Source organism: Mus caroli, unplaced genomic scaffold (genome assembly GCF_978045245.1).
Source record: "Mus caroli unplaced genomic scaffold, Mus_caroli_1 scaffold_4, whole genome shotgun sequence".
In the NCBI taxonomy this organism is placed as follows: Eukaryota; Metazoa; Chordata; class Mammalia; order Rodentia; family Muridae; genus Mus; species Mus caroli.
Window position 1 is genome coordinate 139,376,287 of NW_028227259.1, and position 18,726 is coordinate 139,395,012.

General features: G+C 49.2%; 1 protein-coding gene across 1 annotated transcript; it reads left to right on the plus strand.

Annotated features, from left to right (window-relative positions):
- The first annotated feature begins 3,234 nt into the window (after positions 1–3,234).
- Bcl7b (BAF chromatin remodeling complex subunit BCL7B) lies at positions 3,235–17,704 on the plus strand. The gene is made up of 6 exons (XM_021162651.3): positions 3,235–3,476; positions 6,488–6,563; positions 13,139–13,235; positions 15,809–15,979; positions 16,382–16,461; positions 16,705–17,704. Exons 1-6 carry the CDS (start codon positions 3,385–3,387, stop codon positions 16,795–16,797), a joined length of 609 nt encoding a protein of 202 aa, XP_021018310.1. The 5' UTR covers positions 3,235–3,384; the 3' UTR covers positions 16,798–17,704.
- Positions 17,705–18,726: the final 1,022 nt, after the last annotated feature.

The following is an 18,726-nucleotide window of genomic DNA, read 5'->3' on the forward strand; positions in this document are numbered from 1 at the left end:
GCCTCCTGAGTCTTGACCTGTGGCACCACAGCTCATTTTTACTTTTCTTTTTTAAATTATTTTTTTATGTATATGAGTACACCATTGTTCTCTTCAGACACAGGCATCAGATCCCATTACAGATGGTTGTGAGCCACCATGTGGTTGCTGGGAACTGAGCTCAGGTCCTCTGGAAGAACAGTCAGTGTTCTTTTTTTTTTGTTGTTTTTGTTTTTTTGTTTGTTTTTGTTTTTTGAGACAGGGTTTCTCTGTGTAGCCCTGGCTGGCCTGGAACTCACTCTGTAGACCAGGCTGGCCTCAAACTCAGAAATCCGCCTGCCTCTGCCTCCCGAGTGCTGGGATTAAAGGCGTGAGCCACCACACAGGGCTCAGTCAGTGCTCTTAACTGCTGAGCCATCTCTCCACCCCCAAAGATTTATGAGTACACTGTAGCCGTCTTGAGACACAGCAGAAGAGGGCATTGGATCTCATTACAAATGGTTGTGAGCCACCATGGGGTTGCTGGCATTTGGACTCAGGACCTCTGGAAGAGCAGTCAGTGCTCTTGATCGCTGAGCTGTGTCTCCAGCCCCTTGTATTGGTGTTCTGAATTAGCACAGAACTATGAGTACACTGCAGATGGAGAAACCAAGCCTTCTGGAGCTGAAGTGGCAAGCACACATTCAATGTCTGAGTGTACAACTCAAACTTGCTCCTAGTGTTTTTCTGTAGCGCCTCTGACTTTGCCATCTATGAGGTGATTGTTCAAGGGTAGGGGCTTTATAAATCTCAGGAGTCCATTTTCTCCGTGTGTGTTAGTGTGTGATACTTGGGATAGAAGTCAAGCCACAGGGCCGGAGAGATGGCTCAGCAGTTAAGAGCACTGCCTGCTCTTCCGGAGGTCCTGAGTTCAAATCCCAGCGACCACATAGTGGCTCACGGCCATCTATAAAGTGACCTGATTCCCTCTTCTGGTGTCTGAAGATAGCTACAGTGTACTAATATATAATAAATAAAGTGTATCTAAAAAAAAAAAAAAGAAGTCAAGCCACATGTTCTAATGCTGAGCTGTGTTCCCATATCCTCCCTGGCTAATTCTATCAGGTACTTTTTTCCTGACCCATACCTGATCCTTTACTGAGTGATTCTAGGCAAGTGCTGTACCATGGTACTCTCCTCTAGTTCCAAACCTACTTTTTCCTTTTTTCCTCAAAACCAAGGTCTTATGGAGCCCAGGTTGGTCTTGAAACCACAAGTAGCCAAGGCTGGCCTTAATCTTGAGTTCCTGTTCTAGCCTAAATGGCCCCAGTGCTGGGCTTGCAGGTATATGCCACTAGAGAGAAAGGGTCCTGCTATTTAACCCAGGTTGGGCAGATTTGGTTCCAGGCTACATGGGAAGACATTACCTCAAAAATAATTTTTTTTTTCTTTTAAATTAAATTTAAAGAAGGTGGTAGAGAAACATGAACAGCAGAGGGAGTTCTTGCTGGCAATGGCTTGGACTTTGGTGGTGAGAGAAATTAAACATAGCTGTCAAGGGGTGGCCTTGTACTTGTGCTGGTTTGGGGAGCGGGTGTCCATGAACATAAGCAGTGAAGCTTAGCACACTGTTGGTCTGCCTTGCATTCTTTTCTTGTTCTTTATTTTCATCTCCGTAGCAGTGAGAGCATCTTCTTCATTGTATCCTTTGATGTAGGGCATGTTTATAAGGTAAGCCCTGGGTTTACTTGTGTTAGGTCATTTGAGTTTGATCCAGTTATTTCAACAGTAATCATTTCCCTGAGTTTGTTACCTGGGCCCTTCCCCCCACCCTGCAGAAGCTGTTTAGGAATCCCTTCCCAGCAAACATGTTCAGCTGAAAGGCTGAGAATCATGAATCAGAAGCTTCGCCAAGTTCAGGATAAGTTACACAGTCACTGGGAGACACACTCCTCTCCCTCTTCTTTGACGGGGTCTCATGCAGCCTTAAACTGCCCTCAAACTTTAAACGTAGTCAAGGATGACCTTGAACTCTTTGATTTTCCTGGAACTGCAAGTAAACCTCAACGTTCATTCAAACAAGTACCTCTGGGGCATGCAATGTCAGCTGTAGGTCACCATGTACCTTCTATTGGGTCTGTTATCACTGCTTTTCACTCACCTCTTTCTTTTCTCTTTTTGTCCTTCCTCAACCCCCCCAGAGAAAACCTCTGCATATCCCTGGTTGTCCTGGAATTCACTCTGTAGACCAGGCTGGCCTTGAACTCAGAGATCCACCTGCCTCTTCCGCCAGAGTTCTGGGATAAATGTGTTCATCACAATCCCTGGTCCAGAAGTTCTTTCAAAGGAGAAACATTTATGTCCTCAGTACTTGGTCCAATGCACAGAACACAGGCAATGTTTTATCCAGAACTGAATTGCCTGACAGTGAAGTGGAATGCTAAAAGTATGAGCCAGGTGCAAAATACTCAGGAAGAGCCGCAGTGTGACCTGGATGTTGGAAAAGTAGTTGATTCAATCAGAAGAAATTTCCAGGTGGGTGGGTAGCTGAGAATTCGAAGACCGGAAGTCAAAATGAAGAAAGGTGTGATATTGACTCTGGAACACAGCTATTTAGAGAGTGATGACTCAGGTCTCCCGTTAGGTGAACATGCAGTGCATAAATAATTCCTTGAAGGGTCAGGGGTCATGGGGGATTAAAGGACTTGATACCAGCCTAAAACTCACTAGTGAGAACCAACTTCTACAAAATGTCCTCTGTGCCATATACACGTTAAAAAAAAAAAAGAAAGAAAAATCCCAACGGGTGTGGTGGCTCACCCCTTTGACCCCAGTACTTGGGAGGCAGAGGTTGGTAGATCTCTGAGTTCAAGGCCAGCCTGGTCTATAGAGTGAGTTGCAGGGCAGCCAGGGCTACACATAGAAGGAAACCCTGTCTCAGAAAAGCAAAATGAAATAAAATTTCCCAGTTAAATGCCAGGGCACAGAGCACCGGCGAGGCAGAATCAGGTGGTTGTGAATTCGAGGTTGGCCTGGTCTACAGTATAGAAAATTCCCGGGCATGCATTGAAGCAGCAGGTAGGGAAAGCGGTGACTTGGAAATCTCATCCCACCACCACCCTCGTAGCCTCGCCTGGCCCACACCACGTGCGGGCGACGCTGGGCTCTGCCTGGCAGCAAGAAGCCAAAGGGTCTCTGGAGGCGCACAGCAGGGACGCCCCCGGGCGGGTGCGCAAGCGCGCTAGGCCTTGAGGGCCCAAGGGGCGGGCGGGTGCGCGCGCTCCCTCGCGCACGCGCGCACGGAGGGGGGGCGACGGCCGCGGTGACGTGCTGCGGTGGCAGCGGGTGGACGGCGACGCGTGAGGCGCGTGATATCCCGCGTCTTGGGAGCAGTGTCCCGGCCCCCAGCCACTCCCCGCCGCCGCCATGTCCGGCCGTTCGGTCCGGGCCGAGACCCGTAGCCGGGCCAAAGATGACATCAAGAAGGTGATGGCGGCCATCGAGAAAGTGCGGAAATGGTGAGGGGCGGGAGCGGAGGGGTTGCTGACGTGGGATTGCGGGAAAGCCGGCGCGGAGGCTCGCCCGACACGAACAGGCAGGATGGGAACCAAGAGGCCGGCCCTGGGGGGAGGGGGCCGGAGCCAAAAAGCAAAAGGAGGGCGCGCCGGTATCGGCGTGAATTCAGAGTCCGCGTTCCCTGTAGCCAATCAGAAAGACGGTCGGCTCATGGCCCCTCCCACTAGCTGTCATTAGCCGCTTCCGGCCGCTCTGCCTGGGGCGGGGCCTGGCGCTGCACAGTTGCACTTCCGGCGGGGACCTCGCGGAAATGCTGCTTGGCGGCTCCCGGTTCGGTTTCCGCTCCTGCGCAGTACAAGTGTCCGGTTATGTCCGTTGTTGCCAAGTATTATGCGATATAAGTGGTCGAAATTAAGCGGAAGTTTTTAAACACGGCACTTTTGGAACAGAAATTACTGATATTTTGGGCCCTTAGCCAGCCCACTTGACATAGGTTTGCTCTTGGCGGCCAAGGTACCCTGACCCTGCAAATGTTTATTGCAAACCCAGACATAGCGAACAATTTAGATCAAGATCCCATTGATTTAAACTGTTCTGAACCAAGCCTCTCAGCCATTCACTTCACTTAACAATTTGTAATTTCCTTACTGTTTTTTTGACCGGAGCTCCCTGAGGACCGCAGGCTGGCTTTAGGCTGGCAGAGATCCTTCTGCCTCAGTTTACCCAGTAGCTAAGAGGCCGCTAGAATGGTTTGTTTGTTTGTTTGTTTGTTTTTGAATCAGTGTCCCCAAGCCTTTGGCTGTCCTGGAACTCTCTTTGTAGGCCAGGGTGGCCTTGAACTCTCAAAAGACCCACCTGTCTGTGTTTCCCAAGTGTTGGAAAATGTCTGCATCTTATGGCATTCCTCTGTTCCTATGTAATTCTCAAGTCTCCACCCCCTTTTGTTTTTTATTGGTAAGGAAAAGTATGTAGGCTAGAAAAATGGCTCAATGGTCGAAAGCACCTGGCTGCTCTTCCACCACATGGCAGCTAACAGCTCTTCTCCAGCCCCATGGGATACCATGAGTCACTCTGGCCTCTGTGGGCACAGCACGTGTGTGATGCGCAGACACACACGCATGTAAAGCACCCACACGCATAAAAATAATAAAATACTCAAAAGAAATTTCAATGTAGGTTCCTCAGAGACACCTTTTGAAATTCTAGCGAAGGTCTCCTTCACAGAATTTTCCTTAATTAGGTTGAACTGCAAGACCTTCCACATATTTGAACCAACTCCCATCCCCTAATTCTGAGGGTAGTGCCCGCCGCCTTGCTCACTCGTGATAATTTCTCTAGCACTGAACTATATCTCTACCCCAGCCCCACGTTTGACTTTTTAACTCAAAACTACTAACACTGCAGCAAAACACACCTATAGTCCCCTAGCTACTCAAGGAAGAGCTGGGGACTTGAGTCCTAATCATCATAGTGAAATGGGCCAAATGCCTTAGACCTGTGAGCTCAACTGCTCAGGAAGCTGAGGCAGGAGGACCACAAGTTTAAGGCCAGTCTAAGCAATTTAAGAGTCCCTACCAAGGAACAAAAAAGACAAAACAAGCATTTTGAGCGAGTAGGGATGTTGCTTGGAGGTAAAGTACTTGCCTAGCATGGCCAAGGCCCTGAATTCCATCCCTGTCCCCATCCCAGCAAGTCCCCTCCACCCCCCACAAGCACACAGAAGAGGAAATGCTGAGTGAGGTGAGGGCACACCTGGTTCATTTGGGTTTAGAAATATTCGAGGCCTTCAGAGTTTATCTCATGGTGATCTTGAGTGAAAGCCACACACATTTTTCTTGCTCTACTAATAGGGTGGTAAATCTGCCATTTCTACCTCAGGAAGACAGGGAAGGGTCAGTTTTGTTTGTACGCTGGGGATGGAGCCCATACCCTTGGCCAGGCTAGACTAGTGCCTCCTCCCACTGTTGTAGTTCCTGGCCAGAGTCACAGGCTACAAAACTGTAGTTTTTCTCCATGAGTAATCTCAGTTGCCCAGCATGCAAATGCTGCCTGTTCCTTTCCTGTGGTTGTGCTTCCTTAAATGGAAGATGAACAGAACAGCCTAGAGAGAGAGACTTAGAAATGAGCTCCACCATCCTCATTGACTTCATCTGCTGGCATCAAAGTCAGGACCTGTGCATGCTAATAACCCTGTTAAGCCTGAGTGCATTCAAGTGCCTTTCATGTCTTCCTCCACCCTCAATTTGTGGCAGTCCTAATGCCTCAGCCACCAAGTACTAAGATTACAAGCATACACGTGGAAGCCACCCCACTCCCCACCCCGGCTTTCATCTCTAGCTGCTTACTTCCTCTTGTCCAAACCTACCTTCAGGGATAATTTGATAGAGAAGTCTAGAAAGCATTCCAGATCAGAGGAGCAATCTGCTGAGACACAGAAAGTGAAAGAAAATAAAACTTGAGACCTGTGATTCATGTAATTTATGTCAAATAGCCCAAAAAGTTGTTTGTGAGCTTTGCAACCTGGGGCTGAGAACATAGAACAGGCCAGGACATGCCTGGGCAGGCCTGTTGTTAAGACATTCCTGAGGCTGCTTGGCCATAAAGATAAAGAGAATGACGTGTGGGACTGGCCCAGCGCCTCCCTATCTCCCACCTTTCTGACCTAAGTTAAATGTTATCTGCATGTATAGTCTGCTGATGTTTAAATGGACCAATCATGTGAAACTGTGCCAATTCCTCCCCCAGCCCCAGCCCCTTTTCTATAAAAACCCCTAGCTTCCAAGCCTCTTGGTGGAATCCACTGTCTCCTGCATCAGATATGTTTTGACCCAGAGCTCTGCCATTAAACTACCTCGTGTTTTTACATCAAGGCATTCTGTTCTGTTCGTGATTCTTGGGTGCACGCCGAATCGGGAATGGAGTGGGGGTTTCCCCGCTAGGTTCTTTCAAAAGCATCGTTAATAAACACACAAGAAATGTGCTTGATTAATCCTAATGATTGCTCATCTTGTAGGGAGAAGAAGTGGGTGACTGTGGGTGACACGTCCCTGAGGATATTCAAATGGGTGCCTGTGACAGATAGCAAGGAGGTAAGTGGTGGTGGCAGCAGCGGCGGGGGGTGGGGTGGGATGGGGGACAGTTAAGAGACCATTTTCTTAGTTTCTGTTTCTTGCCTCCTTTAATTATAAAAGAATTTATTTCTCTGTAAAGACCTCAGGCTGGGGATGGAGCCCATACCCTTGGCCAGGCTAGACTAGTGCCTCCTCCCACTGTTGTAGTTCCTGGCCAGAGTCACAGGCTACAAAACTGTAGTTTTTCTCCATGAGTAATCTCAGTTGCCCAGCATGCAAATGCTGCCTGTTCCTTTCCTGTGGTTGTGCTTCCTTAAATGGAAGATGAACAGAACAGCCTAGAGAGAGAGACTTAGAAATGAGCTCCACCATCCTCATTGACTTCATCTGCTGGCATCAAAGTCAGGACCTGTCCAGGTAGAGTCTGCAAGACCCTGCTTTTGTTATTTACTCCTTTATTCTCTTTAGTTAGATGGTAGCTTCAGCCCCAGCCCTGTTGCTAGGTCATTTCATGGTGATGTGAGCCAGTTCAAACCAGATTAGATTATAAATTGGCAGGTTTATGGGGAAGCTGCTCTCAGGGGAGTCCATTGGCTCCAAGGAAGGAGGCCAGGGAAGTCACCATGGGGAGAGAGAAGGGTGGGAGAAAGAGCAGGCTGGGGGCGGGTGAGGGAAAGAGAAAAAAAAAGTCTGGATTATGTAGGAAAGACCCTCTTGGGGAAGGGCAGCCCAGTCCCTGGGCTGGAAAGCTCAGGGTTGGAGGCAGGGTTTGCCAGGTAGGGACTGAGGAATCCAGGGAGAGCCCTGCTTTGAGTAAAATGTTCACCTCAGTTCAGTGTTAGGGAGTCGGAAACCAACACCTGTATTTTTCCTGCATATGTTTTTTCCTTTTCCTTATGGCTGTTCTGCCTGCATGTATACAAGTGTACCATATTCATGCCTGATGCCCAGGAAGGGCAGAAGAGGGCTTCAGATCCCTCAGAACTGGAGTCCTGGATGGCTGAGTCACCATCTAGGTACTGGAAATCAAATCCAGATCCTCTGAAAGAGCAGTAGACACTCCTTAGCTGCAGAACCATCTCTCCAGCTCCTCCACAGTTTAAAAATATTATTTATTTTTATCTTATGTGCATGTGTGTTTTGCCTGCAGAGGCCAAAAATGCATATCTGTTCTCGTGGAACTAGAACTACAGACAGATATGAGGTGCTGTGTGTGTTCTGGGCTCGAGTGTAAGTCCTTTGGAAAAGCAGCAGATGTGTTCAGCACTGCTCTAGCCCCCATCTTGCTTTCTAGACTACTGTCTGTGTAGCTCTGCGTGGACTCAGAGGGGTATGTAGTCTATGCTAGTTCCCACTTCACCACCACCTTCTCTCCTCCTGAGCACTGGGATTGCCCATGTCGGCCTATACCTCCAACTACAAGAGATTTGACACCCACTTCTGGTCCCTATAGATGGGCTCACATGCACACGCGCATGCACGCACCCAGAAATAAAAGTAAAATTTTTTAAAAGAAAAAGATCTCACCGGGCGTGGTGGCGCACGCCTTTAATCCCAGCACTCGGGAGGCAGAGGCAGGCGGATTTCTGAGTTCGAGGCCAGCCTGGTCTACAGAGTGAGTTCCAGGACAGCCAAGGCTACACAGAGAAACCCTGTCTCGAAAAACCAAAAAAAAAAAAAAAGATCTCTAGGGTGCTCAAGGTTGCTGCATTTGCCTAACAACCTTATTTCAACACTCAGAACCCATGTGAAGGCGGAGGGAGGGAGCTTTATCTTTTAATCTTCACATGGGCCCCTCCCCCACTATGCACACATAATAATCAGTTTATTAAAAATTGATAAGGGGCTGGAGAAATGGCTCAGATACTTGCTGCTCTTGCAGAGCACCTTGATTTGGTTTCCAGCACCCACATGGTAGCTCTCAAACTGCCTGTAGCTCCAGTTGCAGGGATCCTGTGTCAGGCATGTGCATGGTGCACAGGCATGCATGCAGGCAAGGCATTTGTACATGTAAACAAACCTTTTAGAATATATATAAGAAAGTTGGGGGTGTGGCTCTGGTTGATCTCTTGCCTAATGCTTGAGGCTCTAGATTACTTCTTTTGCACTGAAAGAAAAAAAAAATGTATATATGCATAGAAACATAATCAAACCAGAACACAGCAGTCTAATAACTATAAACCAGTGTCCTTGGTGCACAGACCTAGGTCTAGCTAGGTGGGTGACACATACATGTGATCCCACCATGGGAGGGAAGTCGAAGCCAGCCTGGGCTGCACAGTGAGAACCTGTCTGGTGAGTGAGTTGGAAGCACTAGGGGCCAGGAAGAGAGCATCACTGACTCTGAAGACCCTGTGCCAGTCTGCCCTCGTCTTCGGGAGCGGCCACGCCCTCATGTATTTCTTACCACCACTCTGATCATTTTTAGGGATTTTGAACTTTATACAAACGAATCGTAGGGCTGCAGAGATGATGGCTCAGCAGTTTTGAGCAGTGGATGCTGTTCCGGAGGACCTGAGTTCAGTTCCCAGCCCCCACATGGTGGCTCACAACCGTCTGTAACTCCAGTTCCAGGAGATCTGGTGCCCTGTTCTGACCTCTGCTGGTACCAGGTAGATGTGTGGTGCACAGATGGTATATGCAGCCAGTGCACCATACACATAAAATAAAAATTGAAAAACTGGAAAACAAATCCTAAAGTGTCTATTTTTGTGTCTTGTTTTGCTTTGTTGTGATTTTGTGTTTCTTGTTTTGCTCAGCATTAGACTGTCGCTATCCATGTTGTCTTTGTACTGTATCCCTTTCCTTGTACTGTAGAACCTCTGTTTTCTCTTTGTCTATTTTGTCTTTACATCTTGTTCTTTGTAGGGGTTGGGGGTTGTGAGACAAGGTCTCTCTGTGTAGCCCTGAATATTGTGGAATTTGCTGTGTAGACTTAGCTGACCCTGAACTCTTTGACACAGAGTTGTTTCTTTTTCAAGGTAGCCCAGGCTGCCTCGGACCTACTGTAGAGCAGAGGATAGCCTTGAGTTTCTGACCATCCTTCCCTTACTTTCTAAGTGTTGGCTCACCATACTTGGCAATGTCCCTACATTGTCGTCTTCTTCTGAGTTGTGGGAATTCTGCTTCTTGTCCATGAAGCTACCCATGTATCTTTCCATTTGTAACTTGTTTTTTTTTTTAAATACTCTGTAGTGTCCAGAGCAACAGAAGTGTTTCATTTTACTTATTTCTTTTGGGGATTTTTGCAACAGACTCTGACTATGTAGCTCCCACTGTCCCTGGACTTGTGCATCCCTTCTCTCCAGCCTATGTAGCTCCCACTGTCCCTGGACTTGTGCATCCCTTCTCTCCAGCCTATGTAGCTCCCACTGTCCCTGGACTTGTGCATCCCTTCTCTCTAGCCTATGTAGCTCCCACTGTCCCTGGACTTGTGCATCCCTTCTCTCTAGCCTATGTAGCTCCCACTGTCCCTGGACTTGTGCATCCCTTCTCTCTAGCCTATGTAGCTCCCACTGTCCCTGGACTTGTGCATCCCTTCTCTCCAGCCTTCAGAGTACTAGGATCACAGATGTGAGCTGCAGGGCCCAGGTAAAGTGTTCAAATTCACAAAGATAAAAATAAGTCCTGGAAAATATACTTGATATATTTAAATTAAGCCTTAAGGACATTTTCCTGCTGGGTGTGGCAGTGCACACTTGATATCCCAGCAACTGGAGGCTCTTGAGCCTGGGCTTCATGGCCATGCAAAACAACAACAACAAAAAGCCGGGCGTGGTGGCGCATGCCTTTAATCCCAGCACTCAGGAGGCAGAGGCAGGCAGATTTCTGAGTTCCAGGCCAGCCTGGTCTACAGAGTTCCAGGACAGCCAGGGCTATACAGAGAAACCCTGTCTCGAAAAACAAAACAAAAGAAAATAAAACAACAAAATGACTAACTAGTTGGGCCTGGTAGTGCCACAGGCCTGCAGTCCCAGAAGCGCTCAGGAGGCAGAAGAGGAAGAACACAGGGTCACAGCCTATCTAGGCTACAGAGGGAGTTTGAGGTTGGTGTGGACAATGTAGTGAAATGGAATCAGATCAGCGGTAGGACTCTCGTCCCCATAATGAAGGGGACAGAAGGAATATGGCCTTTCTTAGAGGCACCAGAGATGATCTTGCATGTAATCTAGAAGCTGGCTGTTACCTTTCCAATTATAAGACACCTGAGGCAGGGCAGACGTGTGAAGTAGGGCTCCATTTCCATCATTTTCATGCAGATGGACATTTGTCCTGGCTCCTTACTGGGGACACTGCCAACTTACCCCTTCTCAGTCCTCAAAAGCATACATGGGTGGGGCCAGCTCTTTCTGGTTGCCTTGATGGTCGGCTTCCCCTAGTGTTTGCCTTCAGGCTTACAGGGAGACTTGGGACCTGAAATGTCTGCGGGCCCGCTGCGCATAACCTTCAAGTGGGCTGGTACAGAGGGATTTTGCAGGATTCTTTTGTGTTTTAAAACCCATCACTCCAGCTGGGCATGGCAGTGTACACCTTCAGTCTCTGCACTTGAGGCGTCCAGGCCATCCTGGTTTACCTGGTGTCATAGTTACTTTTCTGTTGTTGAGATGAGATACCATGACCTAGGCAACTTTCAAAGGGAGTTTAATTGGGCTTTTGGTTCCAGAGGAGTCTGGAGTTTGGAGTCTACAGTGGTGGCAGGGCTAAGGTGTGGTGGCAGGGCTAAGGTGTGGTGGCTGGGATAGCTGAGAACCCTCTGCAAGCAGCAGAGAGTACACTGGGAATGAATGGTGGGAGTCTTTTGAAAATTCAAAGCCCGCCCCTACCTCCTCCACCCAGGAGTTTTCATTGATATGATAAAGACCTTGACCTTTAGCTGCTTGGGGAGGGAAAGATTTATTCTAATTTCCAGCTTTCCTGCTACTGCCTGACATTCTCAGGTTCCCAGCAATCTGCAGCTAAATCTGGGCAGGAACTCAAGGCAGGAACCTGGAGGCAGAAACCTAAGCAGAGGCCATGAGTCTGCTTTCTTACAGCACACAGGACCACCAGCCCAGGGGCGGCCCATCATCCTTCACGAGCATGCACCACAGGCCAGCCTGATGAGGACATTTTCTCAATTGAGGATCCCTCTTCCCAAATGACTTAGTGTCAAGTGGACCTGAAACTAGCCAGCACCTCTTCCAACAAGGCCACGTCTCTTAATCCTTCTCTTGGTTCCACCAACTGGAGACCAAGTATTGAAACATAGAAACCGCCAGGCGGTGGTGGCGCACGCCTTTAATCCCAGCACTTGGGAGGCAGAGGCAGGCGGATTTCTGAGTTCAAGGCCAGCCTGGTCTACAAAGTGAGTTCCAGGACAGCCAGGGCTACACAGAGAAACCCTGTCTCCAAACAAACAAACAAACAAAAGAGACAGAAACCTGTAGAGACCATTCTCATTCAAATCGCCACACTTAAGAGTTCTAGCCTGGGCTACATAGTGGGACTCTCTCAAAAACCAGCCAATCAACCAATAAGACATTATGTGTTTGCTTACTGAGTCTTTCACTTAGTTTTGATGCATTTGTGACTTTTACACAATAGGCAATTTTGTTGCTTCTGAAACCCGTTTAAAGAGCTATTGTAATGTTTATCAATCTCTGGTTTTGCTTTGGTTATTTCTTTTTCTCCTGCTCTCCTAGTTTATTGAATTGAGTGTTTAGCTCTTGTGGGCATTTTCATTTGTTTAATTCTTTTATTTCGGGTGTGGGTGTTCTGACTGCATGTGAGCCTGTGCACCACATGCATGCCTGGTGCCTACAGAGGCTCAAAAAGGGCATCAGATCCCTTGAAAATGCAGTTACAGATGGTGGTGAGCAGCTGTGTGGGTGCAGAACCCAGGTCCTGTGGAAGAGCAGCCAACATTCCTAACTGCTGATCCAGGCTGCTAACTCCAGCCGCGTTGGTTTTTTTATTTTGTTTTATTTGGGGGCTTTGTTTTTAGGACTTGTTTGTTTGTTGAGACAGTCTCATGGAATCCAGGCTGGCTGCAAACTTGCTATATATACACATATACATATATGTATGCACACACATTCAAGGATGACCTTAAACTTCTGGTCCTCTTGCCTCCCAGGTCCTGGGATTACAGTCAGGCACCATTATGCCCGACTTCATGCAGTGCTGGGGATGCCACCCAGGGTGTCAGAAATGCTATGCAAGCACTCTGCCACTGAACTATATCCCAGCTTTATGTGTGTGTGTGTGTCTCTGTGTGTGTATGCTCACCTCCACACCTGGCTGTAGATGGGGCTGGGCTGAGTGTTGAAAGTTGTAGTTAGGGCAGAGAAGAACCATGCAGCTATAGAAGAGGCTGGGTACCTGCCTCTTGTGTTGCTTAGCTGCTCCGCTATGGAGTTCACTCTGGAACTAGAGAGGCTGGGTGGAGAAGAAGCAGTTACCTGGGTCTTCCTCATTCTCCTCTGTCTCTTGAGTTCCCAGTTCCTCCCATTACTTCTGTTCAGACCTCTGAGGGCTTTCAAACAGCGGGTAACCCCTTGTAATCCTGTGTGTCCTGTTTACCTGTGTCATATTTCTTTCTTTTCCTTTTATAGAAAGAAAAATCAAAATCGAATAATGCAGCAGCCCGGGAACCTAATGGCTTTCCCTCTGATGCCTCAGCCAATTCCTCCCTCCTCCTTGAATTCCAGGGTGAGTTGATTATGCATGTCTTCCTTTCAGAAAATAGAAGGCTTGGGGGCTGGAGGGACGGCTCAGTGCTTAAAAGCACTTGTTGCTCTTGCAAGGACCCAGGTTCTGTTGTCACCACCCATGTGGCTGCTCACAGCATCCCTAACTCCAGTTCCAGGGCATCTGATGTCTTCTGAGTTCCGCAGGCACCAGGAACACAAGTGGTGCACATGTGAAGACACAGGCAAGACCTCGCACACATACAGTCAATATAAAATACAGACTAATTCAAGGACGTCACAGGAATGAGAACACACCTGGGAGCCATGCATGGTGGCATACGCCTTTATCCCCAGTACTTGGGAGGCATAAGCAGGTGAATTTCTGAGTTTGAGGCCAGCCTGGGGCCACACAGAGAAACCCTGTATCAAACAAAACAAAACAAAACAAAACAAAACAAACAAGCAAAACAATTGTGCGGGATCAGTGGTTCCGTAGTTAAGAGTAGGAGCCTGAGAGACCCCTGCACCCATAGTACCATCCTTTGGGGTCAAACGACTGTTTTGCAGGGGTTACCTACTGGCCTTAGCATTAGGAAGGTTGTGAAGCGCCACTCGCACTGTGCTCAGAAGGCAGTTCTGCCTTGGTCCTCAGTCTCACACTCCCAGGGCCAGAGTGAACAGGTGACAAGACTTGGCTGCTCTGTTTTTTTCCTTTTGGCAGTATTTGGGATTGAATTTACAGCCCCTGCCTCTGAGCTGCACCTGCAGCCCTGCTAGGTTTAATTTTGAGATAGGATCTCTGTAGTTCTGAAGGCTGACCTTGAACTGTTGTCCTTCTGCCCCAGCCTCCCAGGAAGGTCTGACAAGTCTGTGCCCACTGGCCTCAATCAGAACTTTAGTTTCTCTCTCTCTCTCTCTCTCTCTCTCTCTCTCTCTCTCTCTCTCTCTCTCTCTCTCTCCACACACACACACACACACACACACACACACACACACACACACACACACAAACCAAAAAGCCACTTTCATTTTTGTGTGGAGGATAGAAGCCCTGGAAAGAGGGAAGACCACAGTGGCCTTACACTGTCTCTTAGGAACCATATTCGAAGCTACCTAGCATGCAGTTGCCCTTGCTTGCCTCCTCCTTCCCCACCAAGGTCGGTGTCATGGAGTAACGAGAACATAGGGAAAGGCTGTTCAGTGATCAGAAGGCTCCAGGAAACCGGAGGCATTGGTCTGGTCACCAACCCCTCCTTTTTGTTTGTACTTCCTGTGTCTGGCACTGGGATATCTGGGAGAAGGCAGTGGCAGGGACACTACAGAGTGTGATAGAAGGTGACCAGTATGTGCACAGGGGCCAGTAGAAGCATCAGAGCTCATGGGATGGCCTTTCCACCCTGGGGAACACTGATTCTCCTCCAAGCAACTGATTCTGTCACGTATAGGAACCAAACGTATAGGAGCTTTGCAAGGAACCTGGAAAGGGAAGTCATAGCAGCCAGCAGCAGGAAGGTTGGCAAAGATATAAGCTGAGAAACAGTGCTCAGTCAGCTGCTAGCTGCTGAAGCCAGGGGAAAGGTTAAAGAATGGCAGGCAGGGAGGCCCTAAGGAGTGCAGAGACAGAGCACTCTCCACTGAAGGAGCCATGTTCACTTTGTCTGTAATTGTAAGGCCGAGCAAGATTCAAGGCTGTCACATCAGGCTAGGCAGGTCTGAAGGTGACAAGGCGGTCTGAAGTGAGGCACCACAGAGGAAAAAGCAAGTGCAAGTGAGCAGACTGTGCCTGCTGGAGGCCATGTGGGAGGGAACTGTGGCTGCTTCAGCTTTTAACTTCCTTGGTGACCTTAAGCCTTTAGATAGCCCCAGGTGCTAATCTCTCATCCTTGGGGCAGTCGGGGTCTGAGAGCCTGAGGTGATCGCCTCCAGGCACCACAGCCTCCTTCAGGAACCCTGAGGTCCAGACACGTGGTGCTGCCATTCTTTGTGCCATGGGAAGGCACAGATGGCACCCCTGCCACCCACTGTGCTGCAAGAAGCTATCAGGCCAGAGCTGTAATTGGTCGGCAATAGCAGCATGGTTATATAAGCAGAGCTCCACATTCCTGGGCTAGAAATGTTGCAATCCTAGGTTTTGGCTGCATGTTCTATAGATTGTCAAGTAGAAAATGCTTGGGTTGGGAATATGGCTCAGTTGGTAGAGTGCTCCCACAGTACACAGGAAGCCCTGGGCGCCATCCTCAGCACCACACAGAAGCAGGTTTGTGGGTGCATGCCTCCAAGCTCAGCACTCAAGAGGAGAAGCCAGGAAGCTCGAGTTGATAATGAGTTCGGAGACATGGTGACCTCTTGTCAGGTGTGGTGAGTCATGTCTATAATCAGGACCAGGGAATTAGAGTCAGGAGGACCAGTGTCAGGTTGAGGCCAGCCTGGTCTATAGAGTGACACCTGTCTCAAAGCAAGTCTGCTCAGACTCTGCAGAGAGTACCCAGGACATGGGAAGCCCACTTGGGCCTCCTTAGTGTTAGCAGTGTGCACTGTGTTAATGTGCCGGTGCCAGCTCTCAGCTCTTGCCTTACTCTGCTTGCTTTCCAGATGAGAACAGCAACCAGAGCTCTGTGTCGGATGTCTATCAACTCAAGGTGGACAGCAGCACCAACTCAAGCCCCAGCCCCCAGCAGAGCGAGTCCCTGAGCCCAGCACACACCTCAGACTTCCGCACCGATGACTCCCAGCCCCCCACATTGGGCCAGGAGATCCTGGAGGGTGAGCTGTGGAGGTGCCCCTATGCATTTGTGGCCCTTGTTAGCCTCTTTTGTGTGGCCACACAACGGAAGTTGTTTTGGTGTGGCTAATGTGTGCTTGCTGTTGGCCATATCTGTTCTAGATCCTTCCATGTGTTGTTTTATCTGATATAGCAGCCCTCTCAGAACAGGGGGACATAGTAGGAATGGTGAGCTTTGGCTCCCAGTGTTTGCCATGCTGGGATGGTGGCCCTCTGTGATCTACTCACACTTCATTCATCCCACATGAGGGACAGTGGCTCTTGGCTAGACCCTGCACATGTGGTTCCTGGGCCTGCATCCTTTTGATATGAATCTCAGGAACTGCCCCCCAGGCCAAGGCCAAGGCTAGACTTACCTTGGGCTAACATTGCTGCTCTTGCAGAGCCTTCGCTGCCTGCATCTGAAGTTGCAGATGAACCTCCCACACTCACAAAGGAAGAGCCGGTGCCGGTGGAGACACAGGTGAGAGGTTACCAGCCTTCCCTATTTCCAGGGAAGAGAAGGAAAGACCCTAGGAATTGGGTGGATAACACAGCTGTGCTGTGCTAGGCTGTAGAGTCTGCTGGGAAAAGAGTCACTGGTTCTAGAATAGAGGCAGGGTTTGGTCCCCTGAGAGCAGGCAGAGGGCAGGCTGCAGGCTGCAGTGTGGTGAATGGGCAGGGCTGCTCGGGGTTGGCTCATCACACTCTGTCCTGCTACTTCCAGACCACTGAGGAAGAGGAGGACTCTGGTGCTCCGCCCTTGAAGAGATTCTGTGTGGACCAACCTGTAGTACCGCAGACCACGTCGGAAAGCTAGCACCGTCCCGGCCCCTCGCCTCCTGGCCCCTGCCTCTATTTATTGCATTCTGGTCTGGCCGAGCTCTGATGCTGGGGTCCGGGCAAGCACTAGGGTCCAGAGCCTGTGCGTGGGAGCCCTCTGGGCTAGAAGGCTGATGGAGGGCGTGGGGTCGTCGCACCATCTTCTTGTTCCTGACACTTGTGTCTGCTTACTCTTGAGCAGAGGAGCGCTCACATCTTTTCTGCACCCCAAGTAGGCCAGAGCATCAGGGTTCATTTCCCACCTCCAGAACCACTGCACGGAGCTGCTGGCGCCGCGAGGAGAAAGGTGTGGAAGGCAGGCACCCACCCGAGAGAAGAGTGCCTAGGATTACTTGAATTGAATGGAGACTGTAGAGTATGGACTTTGCCACAGGGCCAGGCCCTGCAGGCTGCTGCTGGGAGAGGCACTGACCGGTAGAGATGTGGAGAACACCAGGGAGAGGCTCTTCCGGGACCGAGGGGCTTTCGCCACCTTTGGGCAGAAGACCCATGGGGGATGCATCCTGTGCCTGAGGCAGACCTGCCTCTGTTGGATGCCCCAGCTGCTCCCAGCCCTGTGCCTGCCAGAACCTTCTGCTGCATCCTCACACTCACTACGCACACCCGCAGCTTCCTATCACCCATCCTTTCATTCCAACGTCCCTGCCAGAAAACCCCAGCCATGATTGGAGGTTCTGACCACAGTACCTGCCCCAGTACTCCTTCAGCTCAGACTTTCTAGAAAGTTCCTTTTTCTTTAAAATCTGCATGTTTAACTAAACTTTATGATTTTATTTTTTGTCTGAAAAAAGAAAAGTTTAAGAAAATGGAAATGGGTAACAGCAAGTGAAGACCTATTTTAGCACTGAATAGAGTATTTTTAAAATTAAACTATTTGAAATATGTCTTGTTAGTACTTGACAGCTTCTTTCTACAAAGTTATGGGAGCTGAGTTGGGTGGGTGAGTGGTTGTGACAGCATCCTGTCCACTGGATGCCCTTTCTAATGTAAATGCTTTCAAGGCTGCCCGGCCTGGAATGCCAGCCCTCAGGACCCTGAGGCAGGAGAATCTGGAGGTTCCTGTCAAAGCGGGGCTTGGCTTTCTGAGAAAACCCTGCCTTAGGAAAATAGACAAAGAAAATAGGCTTGAGAAAATGGTGCAGTGGGTAAAGCATTTTACCTGGAGAGAGTGAGGCCGATTTCCAGCCCCACCTAGGTAAGGCCAGATAGAGGAGTGCCATCCATTATCCCTGTGTTCCTATGTGAGGTGGGAGTCAGAAACAGACTTCCTGGGAGCTCGAGAGCCAGCTAACCTGGACTACACAGGTGACCAAATAGACGGTGGAAGGTGAGGACCAAACTTGACGTGATCTTTTGACCTCCATATGAAGCCTGGTACACGTGCTGACACTCGTGTGAACACCCATCATACGTGAGGATCTAGTGTATGTATGTGTATGTATGTATGTATGTATGTATGTGCATAAGTTCTATACATCCATTCCTAGGCAGGAGAGGCGGCTTGGTGGTTATGGGCAGCATGCACTGCTCTTACAGACGATCTGAGTTGAGTTCCCAGCACCCGCAGCATGGTTCATGACCAGGGGTTCTACCTTCCATACCACTTAAAACAAGGCACACTAGTGTACTTGTGGCACTGGAGATGGGTAGGCAGGAAGACCAGGGTCGGTCCTAGCATGGTGGCACATGCCTTTAATCTCAGCACTTGAGAGGTAGAGGCAGGAGAATTTCTGTGAATTCAAGGCTGGTCTACATAGTTCTAGGACAGCCAGAGCTACACTCTGACTCAAGAAAAAAGAAAGAAAGAAAGAAAAGAAAAGTTTAGGGTTATCCTTTAGGCCAGCCTAGATTCCAAAGGACCCTGTCTCACAAATGAAGAAGGGACTGGAAACTCAGTTCCGCAGTT